Source organism: Kwoniella bestiolae, chromosome 4 (assembly GCF_000512585.2).
Source record: "Kwoniella bestiolae CBS 10118 chromosome 4, complete sequence".
NCBI classification, from domain to species: Eukaryota; Fungi; Basidiomycota; class Tremellomycetes; order Tremellales; family Cryptococcaceae; genus Kwoniella; species Kwoniella bestiolae.
Genome location: NC_089244.1, coordinates 337348 through 355122, shown reverse-complemented (window position 1 = coordinate 355122; position 17775 = coordinate 337348). Strand labels below are relative to the sequence as shown.

General features: G+C 46.3%; 7 protein-coding genes across 7 annotated transcripts; 4 read left to right on the top strand and 3 right to left on the bottom strand.

Annotated features, from left to right (window-relative positions):
* Positions 1–842: 842 nt before the first annotated feature.
* I302_105700 (uncharacterized protein) lies at positions 843–3199 on the top strand (the record flags this gene model as incomplete). The annotated part of the gene is made up of 10 exons (XM_019191450.1): positions 843–995; positions 1049–1165; positions 1282–1404; positions 1474–1551; positions 1639–2010; positions 2124–2296; positions 2358–2484; positions 2553–2566; positions 2622–3039; positions 3137–3199. 10 exons carry the CDS (start codon positions 843–845, stop codon positions 3197–3199), a joined length of 1638 nt encoding a protein of 545 aa, XP_019046080.1.
* A 599-nt stretch (positions 3200–3798) lies between these two features.
* On the top strand, positions 3799–4509 carry I302_105699 (uncharacterized protein; the record flags this gene model as incomplete). The annotated part of the gene is made up of 4 exons (XM_019191449.1): positions 3799–3939; positions 4094–4157; positions 4256–4295; positions 4419–4509. 4 exons carry the CDS (start codon positions 3799–3801, stop codon positions 4507–4509), a joined length of 336 nt encoding a protein of 111 aa, XP_019046079.1.
* A 673-nt stretch (positions 4510–5182) lies between these two features.
* I302_105698 (prohibitin-2) lies at positions 5183–6541 on the bottom strand (the record flags this gene model as incomplete). The annotated part of the gene is made up of 6 exons (XM_019191448.1): positions 5183–5223; positions 5322–5806; positions 5918–5973; positions 6035–6124; positions 6194–6276; positions 6340–6541. 6 exons carry the CDS (start codon positions 6539–6541, stop codon positions 5183–5185), a joined length of 957 nt encoding a protein of 318 aa, XP_019046078.1.
* A 389-nt stretch (positions 6542–6930) lies between these two features.
* Positions 6931–9238, top strand: I302_105697 (methionine-tRNA ligase; the record flags this gene model as incomplete). Its single annotated transcript, XM_019191447.1, has 8 exons — positions 6931–7153; positions 7220–7413; positions 7473–7559; positions 7652–7877; positions 7982–8219; positions 8326–8540; positions 8602–8855; positions 8924–9238. The coding sequence occupies 8 exons, from the start codon at positions 6931–6933 to the stop codon at positions 9236–9238; spliced, it is 1752 nt and encodes a 583-aa protein (XP_019046077.1).
* A 391-nt stretch (positions 9239–9629) lies between these two features.
* I302_105696 (S-adenosylmethionine decarboxylase proenzyme) lies at positions 9630–11416 on the top strand (the record flags this gene model as incomplete). Its single annotated transcript, XM_019191446.1, has 3 exons — positions 9630–9931; positions 10105–10331; positions 10533–11416. 3 exons carry the CDS (start codon positions 9630–9632, stop codon positions 11414–11416), a joined length of 1413 nt encoding a protein of 470 aa, XP_019046076.1.
* A 557-nt stretch (positions 11417–11973) lies between these two features.
* I302_105695 (histone H3-like centromeric protein CSE4) lies at positions 11974–13027 on the bottom strand (the record flags this gene model as incomplete). The annotated part of the gene is made up of 4 exons (XM_019191445.1): positions 11974–12070; positions 12204–12325; positions 12510–12691; positions 12874–13027. The coding sequence occupies 4 exons, from the start codon at positions 13025–13027 to the stop codon at positions 11974–11976; spliced, it is 555 nt and encodes a 184-aa protein (XP_019046075.1).
* Positions 13028–13863: 836 nt separating this feature from the next.
* On the bottom strand, positions 13864–17215 carry I302_105694 (uncharacterized protein; the record flags this gene model as incomplete). Its single annotated transcript, XM_019191444.1, has 9 exons — positions 13864–14135; positions 14204–14305; positions 14387–14913; positions 15054–15334; positions 15480–16038; positions 16170–16365; positions 16467–16612; positions 16742–16845; positions 16919–17215. The coding sequence occupies 9 exons, from the start codon at positions 17213–17215 to the stop codon at positions 13864–13866; spliced, it is 2484 nt and encodes an 827-aa protein (XP_019046074.1).
* Between the last annotated feature and the right edge of the window lie 560 nt (positions 17216–17775).

Genomic DNA, 17775 nt, shown 5'->3' with positions numbered 1-17775 from the left:
TTTTGGTGGAACTGCTGCGTCCTCTCAGAGTGTACGTGATCTACTGAAGCACATCTGGAGTGCCAAATGGAATATTCATCGAATGATATGATGGTTCGACTTGGAATAGTATTTGTTCGCGTAGTGGTGATGTCGGGTGAACACGCAGTGGTTAGTAAGGGTGGGTGGCACGGTTCTTTCGGTTCGTGCACTAGACTGGACGACGCTGCTCAGTATTCTGGTGGTATCACTTTCCTCATGCCAAGTTGACTCGTGACTGGTGCACTATGAGCCAATGGCTAATGGCCAGTCAGACGAAAGACACCTTTCGATAAGGGTATATACGAAGCTTTGACCTGTTACACTTCCCGTGCCCCATACGAGTAGTGCCGCCGCTGTCTAATGACGTTAGGTCACATTGCTAATCACCTTGTCTAATGATTCCTAATGAGCTGTTATTCAACTTTGTAATCAATGGAGTGGTTCCAGGGTAAACAACCCAGTACAACCCGACACGCGCATGGACTCTTACCCTTATTTTCTCGTGTTATCGTACCATCCCATTCTCATTTTCAATTATTTTTGTTATTTTCCTGACTGTCGTGCAGACTGATCCTCGAACCACCTTTACTCGTTTTGATATTCGCTCATTCGTTTCTGTTTGGCTCATTGGTATATCGTTATACGTTATATCTGGATTGATCTCTTTCTTTTTCGAGATCATCCATCACTCTCCTTTTAGATAGACTTACAACTAACAGTCTCTACTATTCGTTTTTCTCTTTCTCTTCACCTTCCCCCGGAAAAATCGCAAACATCACTGATCCATCAACACCCATCATCACCAATCAACTTGAATCACGATGAACGACACATTCGAGAAAGTCTCACTTCTCAACGAGCTAGGTGTACACATCCCACCATGGTACACCTCTTTACCCCTCGCTGCTCAAATTGCCATTGGATTTGTGGGGACCGTGGCTTTGATCATTGGTTTGAACGTTTTCAGACAGGTTGTGAGTTTCTGTTTTCCATAACACACTGCATGTGATATTGAAGAAACTCTCAGGCCTTACCGCGAAATAAATCATTACCTCCCTTGGTCTTCCACTATATCCCTTGGTTCGGGTCTGCTGCGTATTATGGGGAGGATCCTTACAAGTTTTTCTTTGAATGTAGAGATAAGGTATGTCATGTCCTTCCCTCCCATCTCTATTTTTCAAGTTCGTTGGATAAATATGATCACACATCTGTTTCATATTCAAAGATATCGATCACATGCTGATGGCTCGATGTGCTCAGTACGGAGATGTCTTCTCCTTCGTCATGATGGGTCGAACCCTTACCGTCGCCCTTGGTCCAAAGGGAAACAACTTGTCTTTGGGTGGAAAGACCTCACAAGTTAGAGCTGAAGATGCTTACACCGTGAGTAATAGCTACCATACGTGTGGAACAATTCTGCAGAAGCTAAATACACTATACTTCCTATTTTAGCATCTTACTACCCCTGTGTTCGGTAAAGGGGTAGTGTACGACTGTCCCAATGATATGTTGATGCAACAGAAGAAATTTGTGAGTCCACGCGCACTCTCCCAAACATTCTGCATTAAGTCGTAGTTAAGGTAGGGCTTGTAGCTGATTTCCAATAAATCGTATTAGATCAAATCAGGTCTCACCACCGAAGCTCTCCAATCCTACCCACCCCTAATCACCTCAGAATGCGAAGAGTTCTTCTCCCACGAGCTGAAACTATCCCAATCGAACCCTACCGTCAAAGTAGACCTCCTCAAAGCAATGTCAGAATTGATCATTTGTACTGCTTCAAGAACATTACAAGGTAAAGAAGTTCGACAAGGTATCAATGGGAAATTCGCACAGTACTATGAAGATTTGGATGGTGGATTTACTCCCTTGAACTTCTTGTTCCCCAATTTGCCGTTGCCTTCTTACAGACGACGAGATAAGGCTCAGAAGGCTATGAGTGATTTCTATATGAAGATTATTGAGGAGAGGAAGAAGGGTGAGACTGATGTGAGTGTTGCGTCATTTGCCGTTCTCATGCCATTGTCACACCGTATTCCTGTCTATCTGAATGATCGTGGTTTGCTGGTGAGGACATAGCTGATATACTTTACCTCTCGCAGCACGAACTCGACATGATTGCATCTCTTCAAGGTTCAGTCTACAAAGATGGTGTGCCCCTTACCGACCGAGATATCTCTCATATCATGATTGCTCTTTTGATGGCTGGTCAACACACCTCGTCTGCTACTTCCTCTTGGGCCTTACTCCACCTTGCTGATCGACCCGACATCCTGTGAGTGCTAATGCATGCTTCTGGGTATGATGGGATGCTGATATGTGGCGATTGTATGCAGCGAGGGACTATACCAAGAACAAGTGAAGTACTTTGGAAAGGCTGATGGTACTCTGGCTCCTATGACCTACGAAGCTGTCAAGGATCTACCTCTTATGGATTCCGTCATCAGAGAGACTTTGAGAATGGTGAGTCATAGAGATCGCTTCGATCGCTTCATGTTATATACGCTGACAACTGCTTTGATGCTGTCTAGCACGCTCCTATTCAGTAAGCTACCCTTTAGGTTGTTGAAACTTCATAAGCTTACAGTCACCTTGTCCAGCTCAATCTACCGAAAAGTCATCTCTGACATCCCTGTCCCCCCCTCCCTCGCCGCTCCATCAGAGAACAACTCCTACGTCATCCCAACAGGCCATTTCATCCTCGCTGCTCCGGGTGTATCTCAAATGGACCCCCTGATCTGGCAAAACTCCAAGACATGGACACCCGAGCGATGGCTAGAGGAGAAAGGTGTTGGTCAAGCTGCCGTCGAAACTTATACCAAATCTGAACAAGTCGATTATGGTTTCGGAGCTGTATCAAAGGGTACTGAAAGTCCTTATCAACCTTTTGGTGCTGGGCGACATAGATGTGTGGGCGAGCAGTTCGCGTACACGCAATTGTCCACTATCATTGCGTATATCGTTAGACACTTTACTATGAAGCTTGAGGTGCCTTCTTTCCCTGAGACGAACTATAGGGTGAGTGAAATGTTTCTCGCTGTGCTTACTTGTTATGAGGCTGTTTGGGGCTTGGGCGGACTGGAATGTGTAGCTAAGACACAATGATACTTTGCAGACTATGATTGTCTTGCCCAAGAATCCCCAAGTGAGCTTCACGTTGAGGAAACAAGAGGTCTAAGCGAGATGTTAGATGTTAAATGACAGAGGATATAGGGTATAGACAGATACAATGATTTAGGCTGTTCATGTTACGTTTTAGAAAGATAGGACGATCTCGTAGATTAGATGAGATGATGATATAATTATATAACTTATATAAGATACCCCGTTTCTTCTTCCGATACATGCATCGATATCCCCTCTGAGCTGGTGGTGGTGAGTCCCATCGTGAGAAAGTTAATGCAGCGACAAATGGATGCTTGCGATTGACGTCAGACTGTAAAGTAAAAAGCGTAAGAATAGATCAGATCTGGATCGCCGATCTTTGTGTGCCAGTACGATTCCGGTAAAGCATGATGGGATCGTCCCGGACTGTCCACTCGAATTGGCTTCGATTTTAAACGTTCGATGACATCGATTGTGACGGGTATTCCCATTCATTTGGTAAGAGTGGTGGTGTGGGAATTGCATGTGGGATTAGATCATCGATCTGTACTGAATGCGATCGCTGGAAGATCGGTGCTGCATATATATACGAGCAATATCAGATGAGATTGGGGTATATAAGCAATCCAATATAACATAACTTGTTTACTTCAATTCTCGTTCTTTCTTACAATGTTCAGACCCACTGTACTCAACCTCACTCGATCATCCAGACTCACACTTAGATCTCAAGTTCGAACATACGCAGATAACAAGAAGAAGATGACTGATAAAGCTGCTGAATCTTTCAAGGAGGCTGGACAAGCCTTCAAGGTGTGTCTCTTTCTTCTCTCTTTAGTTTCTGCCCCGTCGACATCATTGTTCATTGCTTTGCGCTGTAAATTGTTACATGTCGTCCCTTTCACATTGCTCATCTCAACGTAGCTGAGCTGACTCGATCTGCTTGATTCGTTCGTTCGACTTGTAGTCCGACGGAGCGATCGGATCAAACTTCAATGCTGATGGTGCGATCGGAAGCAAGGCCCAAGCGGGTAAGTCTAATCTCATTCACTCCAATCCACTCCAGTCCTCACCGTCAATCAGCTGTAATGCTGACCTTGACTCTTTGTATTTTTGTATTGATAAACAGTCGGAGGACCCTTCTCAGCCGACGGAGCTATCGGTAAACAGTGAGTCTCAAAAACTCCTTACTTACCTCTCATCATCCACTTCGTACCCATCACTCGCGTACACCCCACATTTCATCATACACCCTATTCATAGCGTTGTACTAATATGACCGGCCGTCACAGATTTACCGAAGATGGTGCTATCGGAGGAACAGGGCAAGCAGCTGCTGAACAAGTTGAACAGGCCGGTAAAGAGGGTGAGAAGAAGGTATAATTAGTTGTGATCGTATAAGGAGTATAAGAGATATGTAGCATTATCGTGTGAATGCAATCGGAAGATAGGAAGAAGCACATCTATGCCATGTCATCCGTCATTGGCAAGATGCCATCAAACCGACCGTCTGTCTGTGATCATCTCTTTTTACCTACCACGTACATCATCCACTTAAGGAGACCATTCGCCAATACTCTCAGTTGGTCATGGGAGGGATATCCTACGACAGTCTGACATCCTGCGTCCACTGCTCAGGTTTGAGTGTGAGCTGCAGCCAGCATATGGTGCTCTTTCTCATGATTGATAGCAGACTACCCTACCATTTCGCCGCCTCGACGCATTGCGCTTGTTTGTATGCGCAGTGGGAGTGAGAGTGTTGCTTTGCAGCGTTGTAATGGTGACGCGAGTCATATGTGTGGGAAGACCCGTTTGACTTTGCATTTGCTGGCAGTGTATCTTGAATGTCATATCAGATGCGAAGTGAGGTTGGGTTAATAAGGAACAAATGTGGTTAGGTACAACGACTCGTCAACGAGTATTATGCCGGTAGCGAGCAACTGGATGATGACAGACATTGAGGAGATGTTGCTGCATGACGTGAGGTATGATCCTAAACTAAATTCCCCTCTTCCAACTCGAATACCCCACTCTCCCATATATCTTTACTGTTGGTTTATTTCTTTGCGGAAGAATTGATGACGTCCTCATCGGCCACTACATAATCACCACACATCATAATCAGCATTGTTCACATCACTCTAACCGGGACTCGAACTCTCAAGCATGGATTATTTGGAGGACACTCGACTCACCATTCAACAACAAGCTCTTAGCATCCAACATAACCCTATTCCCACTCTGTGCCAAAGTCCCCGCAATCTCCCTAGCAGCCTCAAGTCTTCTAAGCTGCAAGAATCCCTTGTTCGTCCTAACAGCCTCACCAATCAACTCGGCCGATCGGGCCTCACCCTGCGCTCGAACAATGATAGATTGTTTCTCCTGGATAGCCTGGTCGACCAAGAATGCAGCTCGTTGAGCGATCTGCTGAGCGACCTGCTTGGCCTCTACTGCATGGGTGAATTCGGGTGAGAACGCCACGTGCGTAATGGAGACGTCGTCAAGGATGAGGTTGAACCTCCTTGCTCTTCTTGTCAAATTCTCTCGAACGAGTCTCGAGACCATCTCTCGTTGGGTGATTAGTTGAGAGGCATTGAATTGCGCGACTACGGATTTGAGGACTTCGTTGACGATTGAGGGGAGGACTCGCTCGTCGTAGTCTGTTCCTAGTTCTCGGTAGCTAAGATATCGAGTGTGGGAGTTAGTACTGGTCACCTGGTAGATTTATATATAGGGGCGAAAGATGATGGGGATGGGAGAAGCAGGTGGTGGTGGTGGCAAGATCACTTACATGGTGGGAAGATCGTTGACTGATGGTCTGGATAACACTCTGCATGTGATGTTTACCTGACACCCTAATTGTCAGTACTACCTTCACTTGGCATGGGTGAGGAGGAAGCCAACATACCATCTGTAAATCCTTGGTACCGGTCAAAGAAGCGATATTCCTGGGCTTGGCTCTAACATCGTAAATGATGGGAGATTCGAACCATGGTAGCTATTTCCATCGATCACTCAACGTCAGCTGGATGTTCGCATAATTACACTTGGACAAAAGCAGACATACCACCAGATGAGTACCTTCAGGATAGATATCAGGTCGTATACCCTGTACTCTAGAATACTTGATCGCACGATGACCACCATCGACTGCCAACCCAAACACTATTAGCTTGAACCAAACCAGAAAGAGAGAAGACAACGACGACGCACCATTGAAAATACTATAATTCAAAGCGATACCACCAGCCAACAATACTCCAATAGCCCCACCTCCAGCTAAGAACCCCTTGGGTCCACCTGGGAATTGCCCACCACCTCCTGCGCCCCTCCCACCACCGCCGCTGGCTTGCATCCTTGCCCTGTTGAGCTGTTGGGCGAGCTTGGCGAATGCTTCTCCTCCTGATCTGTTCATGTTGCTCCGTCGATACTCGTTGTGAGATGAAGAAGGTAAGGCGAGATACGGATTGAGAAATGGGATTTGAGGAATGGATCGATCGGATTTGAGGAAAAGCGGTTTTGGACGAAGCAGAGTGAGCTTCGTAACCCATCCGCATAGATTCGGCCATCAGCATTAGTGGAATGTCACGTGATTCATTCAGCTACCTCCACTTGCCATGTTGCTCGTACTTTACTTTCGAAATGTTCCGTCTACACCCACAACGAAAACAGATCATAATCAGACATCTCGAGCGTGCATGATTCTATACAGAGTATTCTGACTCGAGCATCACAGTAGCAGAAGGAAAAAACATCAACTCACCGTTGACATCGGGATCGGCCAGCTTCGAGAGCTCATCAACGATGCGTCGACATATACCCCGTTTACTATCCTCCTTCCGACCGAAAGCATCACCCAATGTTCGGCCACCTATACTGGCTCACAGCAGTATACGCTGCACATCTACCTCTACTTCCAGCGCAGACCCCTCATCATCTAAGATACCTTCACTATTCACTCCAGCGGGAGAACCGTCATCCGCCAAACCCTTCTATCTCACCACACCCATCTTCTACGTCAATGCAGGTGAGCTTTTGTCTCCGTTGGCTTGCAAGCACCTTGCGGAAACTTCAAGCTGATGCACCTCCGCAGCCCCTCATATAGGACACCTCCATACCCTCCTGCTCACCGATGTCCTCGCTCGATTCTCACGACTCAGACATCCAGATAGGAAAGTGATCTTCGCGACGGGGACGGACGAACATGGAATGAAGATTCAGCAGGCTGCTAAGGCGAGGGGAGTGGGTGAACAGGAGTTCTGTGATGAGGTGTCTGAGAGGTTTCGGGTGAGCTGCCCTAGCTACCGCGACGGAGGTGTGTCTAGGCTAATATCGTGTGGCTGTAGGATCTAGCTAAATTGGCGAATGCGTCGCATACCGATTTCATAAGGACAACAGAGGAGAGACACCAAACAGCTGTTGAGCATTTTTGGGTGAGTCAGATCTTCTGACGATCCACTAGTCTTCTGACGAGACGCCATTGTGTGACACCTAGCTGATCAATTCCTTCTATCAATTGTTATAGCAAAGACTGGTCGACCGAGGAGATATCTACAAAGGCACCCATTCAGGATGGTACTCCATCTCTGACGAGTCATTCTACGCAGCATCCCAAGTGGCCAAGCGGGAGGATGGGGTGATGATAGCTTTGGAAAGTGGGAATGAAGTGATATGGGAGGAAGAGACGAATTGGAAATTCAAGTTGACGGCTTATAAGGGATTTTTGACTGAATGGTTATCGAATCCTGAGTGTAAGTGGTTCCTTTCCACTTCTGCGCTGCCGAATCACGCACTATCGAAGAATCCGGTATTTTGCTCTGTGTAGTACAGGTGTTGACTCTCCCTGATTGGGCAGCCGTACATCCTCCATCAGTCCGCCAGCATCTTCTATCCCAGATACATAACCTCGAAGACTTGTCCGTCTCAAGACCCAAATCAAGGGTGAAGTGGGGTATACCGGTACCCAATGATCCTGATCAGTCGATATACGTCTGGGTAGATGCTTTGATAAATTACTTGACTGTTACTGGATATCCAGCTCAGACGGATGGCTGGCCTGCTGATGTACAGGTCGTGGGGAAAGATATCACAAAGTAGGTACTCGACTGAATACACATTTGGATTCTGGGCCTATCGTTGGTTTAGGAACCGGTATCATCACATCCACCATGGCTGACTATTAAACCTCGACTTAAACAGATTCCACGCAATCCACTGGCCAGCTCTACTAGCCTCTGCATCCCTTCCTCCACCTCGTAGAATACTAGCACACGCACATTGGACGATGGGTAAATTGAAGATGTCAAAATCGAAAGGAAACGTTGTAGACCCCATACAGGCGATGAGGGATTGGAGTGTAGATGGGGTGAGATGGTATCTTATGAGAGTTGGAGGTAGTCTGGCAGACGATGCTGGTGAGGGACCTTGCTCGGGCATCAAATGACATTCGAGCTCATATACTGAATTCTCTTTTAGATTACGCACCAGATCAGGTGGAAGTGCATTACAGGATTTTGGCGGATCAGTTCGGTAATTTACTATCTCGTATATCGGGTACAAAGATGTTGAAGAAAGCTACCAGAAACTTGGACTTGGTCTCATCTGGCTCGCAGGATAGAGACGAGGAGTTGGATAGGCTATTAGGTGGGTTGAGGGATGAGTTTGAGAGTAAGATGGAAGTGTATGGGGTCAGCGGGGCTTGCCAGAGCGTTATGGATGTGATAGCGGCTGTGAGTAATAGAACCCTAAGCTACTGATCGACATGACGAGAGACGCTGATCTTCAAGGCGTTATCCAGACAAACAAACTATTTACAGACCTGAAACCATGGTCTGCAGAGGACGGTACCAAAGCGATAATATACGCTTATCATTCTCTACGAATCTCTTCAATCTTACTTCAACCTATAATACCTTCGAAATCTGTCGAAGCCTTAGATAGACTTGGTGTGCCCTCAGACGAAAGATTATGGAAAGATGCGGTATGGCCTCAGATAGAACAGATAGGTACGACAGAGGTTGTTGAGCGGTTGAAGAAGGGAAGTAAGGAGTGGAAGGGGAAGGGTCATTTGTTCCCTTTGCCTGATAGAGGGAGAGATAGTTTGTCGGAATGATTTGCATGAATGCATGATGCAAGGTCATTGGGATGCATGGTCGCAATGCGTACTGTGATCTGCCCACATCGTCAACGCTTACTCGACCATCCTACATTGTCATCAATTATTCGGTCCTGCTAACCCCCGAGAAAGAAAGTCTCGACCTCGTCATTTAGTCACGTGACATTTTTTTCCGTCGAGCGTAATTTGGGAATTTTGTTGGGTTTTCTAGTTGTGTATGGTGTAAAAACAGACTCAGACTACCAATATACCCTCCTTTATTCCTTTCATGGGTGAAGACACGTTCATCAACATCGTCCCGAAGAAGACCCACATATAACACTGAGAGTATTCCTTTCTGATCACCGACAATTTGCCTCTGATCAGTGAGGACCCCCCTGAACCAAAAATGACACTCTCACTCGAAACTCCCCAGGAAGTCCTCACTTCCCCAGGCCCATTTGAAGGTCCCGAAAAGTTACTCGAAGTATGGTTCGCGCCCTCTGTCGATCAGTTGCCTGAATCCTCCCCTTATTCCTCTTCTTCTTCTCAGAGGACCTACCGACTCAGAGAGAATACCGAGGGAGAATTGAAGCCTTTGAAGGGGCTTAGGAAAGTGCCCAAGGAGGTTTGGGAGGAGATGTTGGATATTGTCAAGTGCAAGGTATTGAGTGTGGTTGAGGGGGAGGAGATTGATGCGTACTTGTTATCGTGAGTTGAGCTTCATCTTTCATGTTTCTCTTTTTCGAGAGAAGAAGCTATCTACGAATGCATGGCCCATATATCCTCGAAACACTTCTCATTGCTGCTTGCGTCATGTCATCTATGAAAGATTAAACACTTCGTCTGGACCTGGACTGATATCTGCGTTATGTATATTACAGCGAATCGTCCCTTTTCGTCTCTCCCCATCTTATCATCCTCAAAACATGCGGCACCACCTTGAACTTGCTGGGACTGTACAGGATAATTGAAATTGCCAAAGAATGGTGTGGTTTCACCAACGTCTGGAGATGTTTTTACAGTAGGAAGAGTTTCTTCTTCCCTGAGAGACAGCAGGGTCCGCACAAAGATTGGGGGGATGAAGTTAGGTTTTTGGATACTGTTTTTGGTGAGTTGGGTTTAACTTCACTTTGCCTTGGGCGGTTGGGCTTTCGTTTTGTGGTGTGAATGCCGGTTTGTGAATTGGTCGCAAAGATAGGAGGGGCTAGTCTCCCCTCGTCTGTCTTGCTGCTGCAGCTCTAACAACATACCCAGCTTCCGATAGTCTACAACCAACACAGAACCATTCTGACACCCCTCTCACTCACAGGCACCGCCGGAGCAGCCTACACTGTCGGCCCAATGAACCGGGACCACTGGCTCCTCTACCTCACTTCACCCAATACCGTCCCCTCTCTCCCTTCCTCCTCATCCCCATCCTCACCGTCGTCATCACTCACCCTTCCAGCTCCTTCATCCACTACCCAATTACACTCCGACAGCCCATCGTTCCAACCAACCAAATACCAAGACACGACCCTCGAAATCCTCATGACCCACCTCGCCCCCCAGGCCCGATCCCAATTCTTCAACGACGATTCCCAGGGCACTCTGAAATCAGGCTTGGAACTGGGTAAAGACATCTCCGCAAAATTGGGGATAGACCAGCTGTTCTCAAAGGAAGAAACTACCTTGGATTCTTTCGGATTCGACCCATGCGGATACTCTGCCAATGCTGTGATAGGCAGTGGGATGCCTGATTCGACATCAAACCCTGGAGGATACTTTACGATCCATGTTACTCCCGAGGATGGATGGTCTTATGCGAGTTTCGAATGTAATGTCCCTTTACCCATCGATGGTTCCTGTCAGGACCAGGACCAGGGGAATATAGCTAGACGACCGGAATTGCAGGAACTGATAAGGAAGGTGGTGGGCATCTTCCAACCTTCCAGATTATCTATCACGCTCTTCGTATCTACTCCTGCTACCTCCATTGAAAACCAGGACGAGGAAGGGGACAAGCAGACAGAGACGGAGCAGAGAGCTTGGAAATCGTTCGGTACGGATCTACTGGGCAGGGAGTTCGTAAGGAAAGATAGGATAGGGTACGAGTTTGATGGGTATGATTTGGTATTTGCCTGTTTTGAGAAGAGGGGTTGGGTGGAGCCGAGGAATGGGATGACTATAGGGGATCATAATGGGGATGTGTGATGTGATGGAAAAGAGTCAACAAACAGGAATGACTATACACTTCCTGCTGTGCTAGCAATGTGCGTTGCGGTGCGGACGATATATAATCTAGAACCTTTCATTCCGCTAGAAGATACTCATATACCTATTCGCTTTTTGTATATACTATATCATATAACTTATTTTAACCAATCGCTTCTTGGTATCGAATGCATGTGCTTGTGCGTATCCTGCTTGGAATGTAACAATGACGTGTGAGTGGATTATCCAAGTCTGAGTTCGAGTCAACGAATGTGATGGACACATATTCCGCATAATTTGCATGAGTTGCATTTTAATTGATTTCATCGCTTGCTCGTTATATCAATGTTAAAATCACTAGATGACTACTTGTCTGTATATACCTGCTTTAACCAACTCCCAATGAGAAATATAAGTACATAGAAAAATTTGCTCGAAAAGACAGAGCGAAGAACGAACGAAAATACAATGATGACGATGATAGTAAATCACCTAAAAACAAGGAGGCAAGAGCAGCCAGACCCTTCTACCATTTTATGATACTCATACTCGTCGTCTCAGCCCAGCCCATGCCATTGTCCACGTATACGTCGAGCCAGCTGGATATCTTTCTGCATTATCGTCACCCTCTTGGCGTGGATGGCACATAGGTTTCTGTGTGGGTGAGGGAGCATTAGTAGGGTGATCGCGATGTCCGAAGGACATTTATATGAGGATGATCTAGAAGAACATAGAGAGAAATGTATTTCAAGATTCATCAACTCAGCGAGACTGGAGGACTACTCACGCATCTTCAAATAAATGTACCAAGAACGCTTCGGCAGCTTCCTGCAGAGCCATAATTGCTGAGCTCTGCCAACGAAGATCTCCAGCTTCGTTTGATGATAAGTCTAACGCTACTTCTCGGACCTGTGAAAATGGAAATCATGTTATCAGCTATTGCCCAACGGTCCAACGATGAGCTATGATCTGACTCCAACTTCAGTACTCTTTCTCAACCAATATGTACAAGTGAGTAATCCATCTCCCTTCCGACCTAGCGCTTTATATCCAGTATTCGCAATGTCACATTCAAAGGATCAAAGCAACTCACAACCCTCGAAAAAGGCAATTTGGCAATCAACAGATCCGTAGATTTCTGATACTGCCTTATCTCCTTCAAAGCCTTGGTACCAGGTCTATAACGTCTCTTGGCCCGCTGTCCACCACCTTCTGAATCAGCCATGGACGGTCGAGGGTATCCAGGAGCATTCCGTCCTGGAGCGGGGTTGTATGCTATGTATGGCATGGGGAGTATCAGCTTCACAAGTGGTCGCAATACAGCCAGTATAGGATTCTCTCCGTGCAGAATGACTTGTTCATCATTCCGACATATCAGATACATCACATCCTCCTAGACACCCTGAATGTTCCATTGGATTCATTTGACTTTGGATATGAATTAGCAAAACACTCACGTCCAGATCTCCTCGGCGCCTTTCCACCCGTACTTTTCCTAGCGGTATTCTTCATCCTCCTCGGCTCGCCTATACTCTGACGTCCGCCAGCAGAAGTAGAAGCGTTTGACGGACGTCCTCCCCCTCCCGTCGGATCTGATACTGTTCGTGCCATGGTGTTGTCCGATGACGGATGACGTTGATTATAGGTGGATAGGACGACTGGAGGTTGAAGGTTGGTAGGCTCTTGAGCTCGTTGATTTTAGGATTTCAATAACGATCCAAGATAATTTGTGGCAAAGTTCTATGCTCCCGAGGTGGAAAGTCTTGCCTAACTGGAGTGATTCGTCCTTGATTTCAAAAATTGTGCAATTCTTTGAGAAGATGTTGTTCGACTAACGCGTAGGTGGAGGATGAGGACAAGGACGGGAAGTTGAATGACACGAGATGACGGTCTGCTAGATTCCAACCGGTAATGAAGCTTGATGGTCTGATGATAAGCTGGATGGTTCGTCTATGGAGGATCTGACTTTGATGAGATGCTCGGAATTGAAGATATTTTTGTTGTTGATATACGTCACGTTGAATGAACATGAACATGGAAATGAGAAAAGCAGGGTAAATATCATAGTAAACACAAAATCAGTCGTCTCCTAGTCGACAGTTGATTGACCAGCCACACAGGCATATTACACTTAACACGCGTCTTTCTAATGACTCATTAGCGGGATCAAATACCCCCTTACGATATTTTGTAATCACCTGGTTTGTCATTTCATACTTTTATTCATGACAGTCGTTTAAGATGTGGAAAGAGCAAAGAACAGAAAGAGAACAGAACAAATGCTAATTATGCACAAATCACAATCACTCTCAAAAGATCAAGGATATATAATGAAAGAGTAATTTTTGGATCCAAAACAGAAACAAACAAACGGAAAAAGAGAAACAAAACCTTCTACTCTACGCTATTACTGTATGAGATATCACACTCAACACACTGTCCGAAACCTATCCAGCACCCCATAATCTAACGACCCCATCCGCACCTGCAGTCCCCACAATAGGTAATTCAGGATGCGAAGCCACCATGTTGACTCCCTCTCCAGACCTCTCACGATGACCCGATAGATCCTGTAGACATGTCTTCTTACCTAAGTCCCAGAGTCGGACGGAACAGTCTGTAGAGGAGGTGAGTATGCATGTGGGGGATAAGGGTGAGATGGATAGAGAGGTGATGGGTGATGGATGGGCGAGGATCGAGTGGGTCGGTGAGGATGAGTCTAAGTTTTATAGGTTAGGATAAGTAATCCTGCGAACGAGTTGCGAGCGATTTGAATAGTAAACTCACTAGACTTGATATCGTAGAATCTTATATATCCATCTTCACCAGCCGTAGCAATAGCAGGTAAAGTCGGATGACTCAGTATAGCGTTGATCTGAGAGTTTTGATCTATAAAGACGATCCCAGCCATCAGCCAACTCTTCCTTCCATAGCATAATTCATGACAGGTGATTCCTAACAACGACTCACCCTCAGACTCCTCCCCAAACACCTGCAGAACCTTCCCCTCATCAGAATCAGTATCCACCAACAACACTCTCCCCCTACTAGTCCCAACGTATACATGTCCATAATCAGAATTACACCCCTCCAAACAAGTAGGTATCTCAGGCTTGTTGAACATCGTCGAAAAGCTAGACTTTAACTGCCATTCACCAGATCCATTTGACGTTGTCGATTTACTCCAAATTTTGATACTCCCATCCGAACTTGCAGAGATCAATTTCCCGTACATCTTCTTTCCGTTCACTTCTCTAGAAGGGAGTAGTACCAAACCCCATATCGAGTCGGTATGTCCCTCTAATGTCTGGATGGCAAGGGACGAGTCATAGATTGAATAAGGATCGTGGTGGATCGAGGGGAGTTTCCATAATCTGATTGTGGAGTCCAAGGAAGCTGAAAATATGATTGAGAGGGCACTTGATATGACGATGGAGGTTATGGGTGCGGTGTGTCCTCTGTAGGTTATCAGAGGTTCGATCTCATGTGCGGATGGTCTATAGCACAATCAGGATGATGAGCATAAATTATCACAACTTGCAACCGGAGGGTTTACTCCTGCCATTCTTCTCCGATTACATCATTCCCCACTGAAGGGTTTCTGTCCCGATTTTTTGCAAGAAACCCGCACACTCACTTCTGACTCATCACACTCCCGACATCAACCCCCCAAACTTTGACCGTACAATCATCACCCCCCGTAGCCAACACCACTCCTGGCCCATGAGCAAATGCAACAGCTCGGACAATGTCCAAATGCGATTTCAGACTTCTCCTGGTCGACCATACTTTGTCTTCAGGGCCATTGGTGGCATTATCGTCGTTCACTTTGGACTCGTCTTCTTCTGCATTCAAGGTGAGGGAGGAGAGCTGATCCTCGTCCGCAGAGGAAGAAGGAGGTTTCCGATCTTCTTTGGCCTAAAACCAGAATATCGATCAGTATAAGATCGAATTCAACGTCAAAGTCCAAAACAACCGTGCAAATGACAATTACACGTATCGAACAAGGTTGTGGAAAATGGTAGGATAAGATACCTGAGAGAAACAGAACATCTAGACCCACCTTCTCAGCCATCTCATTAGCATTCCTCAGCTCCTCCCTCCACGCAGCTTTACTATCGGGTCTATAAATCGCCGTCAAAATCTGATTATTCCCACCCTGCTCTTCACCCGCTTGCACCTGAGTATCGATCTGCGATTTCTGAGGGGGTTGTTCACCCTCGGGAAGATTGACAGTCCGCGGGGCGGGTGATGAAGGTGGTTTGGCAGTTGGGTCTAAGGACATATCACTTGATGATGGTTGTGAATGCTGTCCTGCAGCTTGGTCCGAAGGGGTATACGAAGATGAAGATTTGGACTCTGGTGTTCCGTTAGGTAAATTTTGATTTTCATTTGGTTGAGATGGTTCTTCGGTCGGTTGGGAGGAAGCGAATATAGAAGGGATATTTTGATCAGGTAATGACTTTCTAGGTCTATCTAACGGGTCGATCTGTTCGTTTGGGTTCGTCGAGGCATTTGGATTGTTGGGGTCTGGTAAAGGGTAATTTTGATCTACGGGTGGACGGGGAGGTAAGGGGTTTAAGGCGCCTGGTGAAGTCAGGTAACTTATTTCTTGGAGGCATCTGGAATAGGAATGATGAATTAGCATTGACAAGTTTTCTAGCTGACCAGTAGACACCAATTCGATGGGCGAGTCGTGAAGCTTGAATTGTGGCTCCTGATGTACGTCCGAGTGATAGATATACCAACTCACTGCTTCAGATACTCCCTACTCCTTGCTCGAGCTTTAGGATCCCTAGGAGCAGAACCTATATTCTTCCAAGCTGACGAAGAGGAATTGGAATCTCCTGTAGATTGTCTGAACGGTTGTGCGGATTTACCCATCGAAGCGGGATGGACTCCGTTGAGCTTGGAGGTGGGTTGTAAAGAGCCAGAAGATCTTTCGGCCACTAGCAGGAACAGAGCCAAGTCAGTATACAGTACGTTTCAAGCTGGAAGCGAAAAGAATGGAAAGGTATGTAAGCCGCAAGGACATGGGATGCAGACTCACAGTCCTCTTGGCTCCCTTCACTTCCGCTTCCTTCCTTGTTATCATCTTTACTTCCCGTCGACATCTTATCTTCGTCTTGTAGCAAAGCCAGTTTGGATGGTGGGATGGAAGATACTTTCCCGGAAGCTGAACTGACAGTTTTGGTTCTACATACAATGGAAAATCGTCAGTATCGTCCTTCACACTTCAAGCCTCAGTCTGGTGAATTGAAAAATAGGATACATTGAGGGTCCCCCATCTGAAGAGTCAGATTATAATATAGCAGTCTGACTTACCTCTCCTGGCGTAAAGCAAATTCCAGCATTTTCACCCTCCTCAACAGATCCACTTTGAGATTCTCAGCCGATCGTCTCTGACCTTCCAGCAGAGCTATCCTAGCCTAGAGCCAACACAAAGAACCATAAATCAGTACCTCTCCTGTATATAGCCTTCATTGAGCGAGACAAACTAACCCTCATCTCGGCTCTCTCAATCTCCCATTCATTCCTATCCCTCTCCCACCTCCTCCATTCAGATTGGAGGTAATGCAATACACTAGCAAGGTTCATCTCCTGTTGGCCTGATCCGCCATTCGACCCCGACCCCCCATCTACCGTACTTCCCCCTCCTTGTTGGGGTTGCTGCTGCTGGACATTCTGCTGTTGCTGGGGTTGCTGGTTGTACTGCTGTTGCTGTGGTTGGGCATACTGCTGCTGTTGGGGAGGGTAGGATTGTTGTTGTTGCGATGCTTGGGGGACATTACGAAACATCTTGTATAGTATTGTCTATGATAGAGAAATGATATAAGAGGGGGTTTTATCATCGGTGGTGGGTTTTCATGAGACTCGTTTTTGGTGTTCCAAGGGTGAGAATAGAAGACACTTTTGTGGTGAACAATCGATGTCGAGCGAGGTTGGAGCACGCGACTATGGTATTTTGGTTGGATCTTGCCGTTGTCACCATGCAATGATGTAGGTCGATGCTGTGTGAAGGTATAGTATAGATGAGGGTGTAGTCTATGCAGTATGTTTTGTTATCTATACACGCATCCTCTGTGGTATCTTGTATGGTATAGCACCTTATACACCTATCCATCCACTCGTTCACTCATCCATCATTCATTAATGCTGTCATTGTACTCCATCTGCTACTCGCTGCCACGCGCTCGATCCCTCCCTCTCTCTGTATGACACTCACTCGGGAATAGTGTCCACAGGTGATAAAGTGGCACTCTGGGGTAAATCAATGCGGGGTAATCGAATCGATCTGATGAGGTCATGTATTCATGTTTGTCTCTTTTTCAGTGTGTTTTTGTCTCAGTTTGAACATC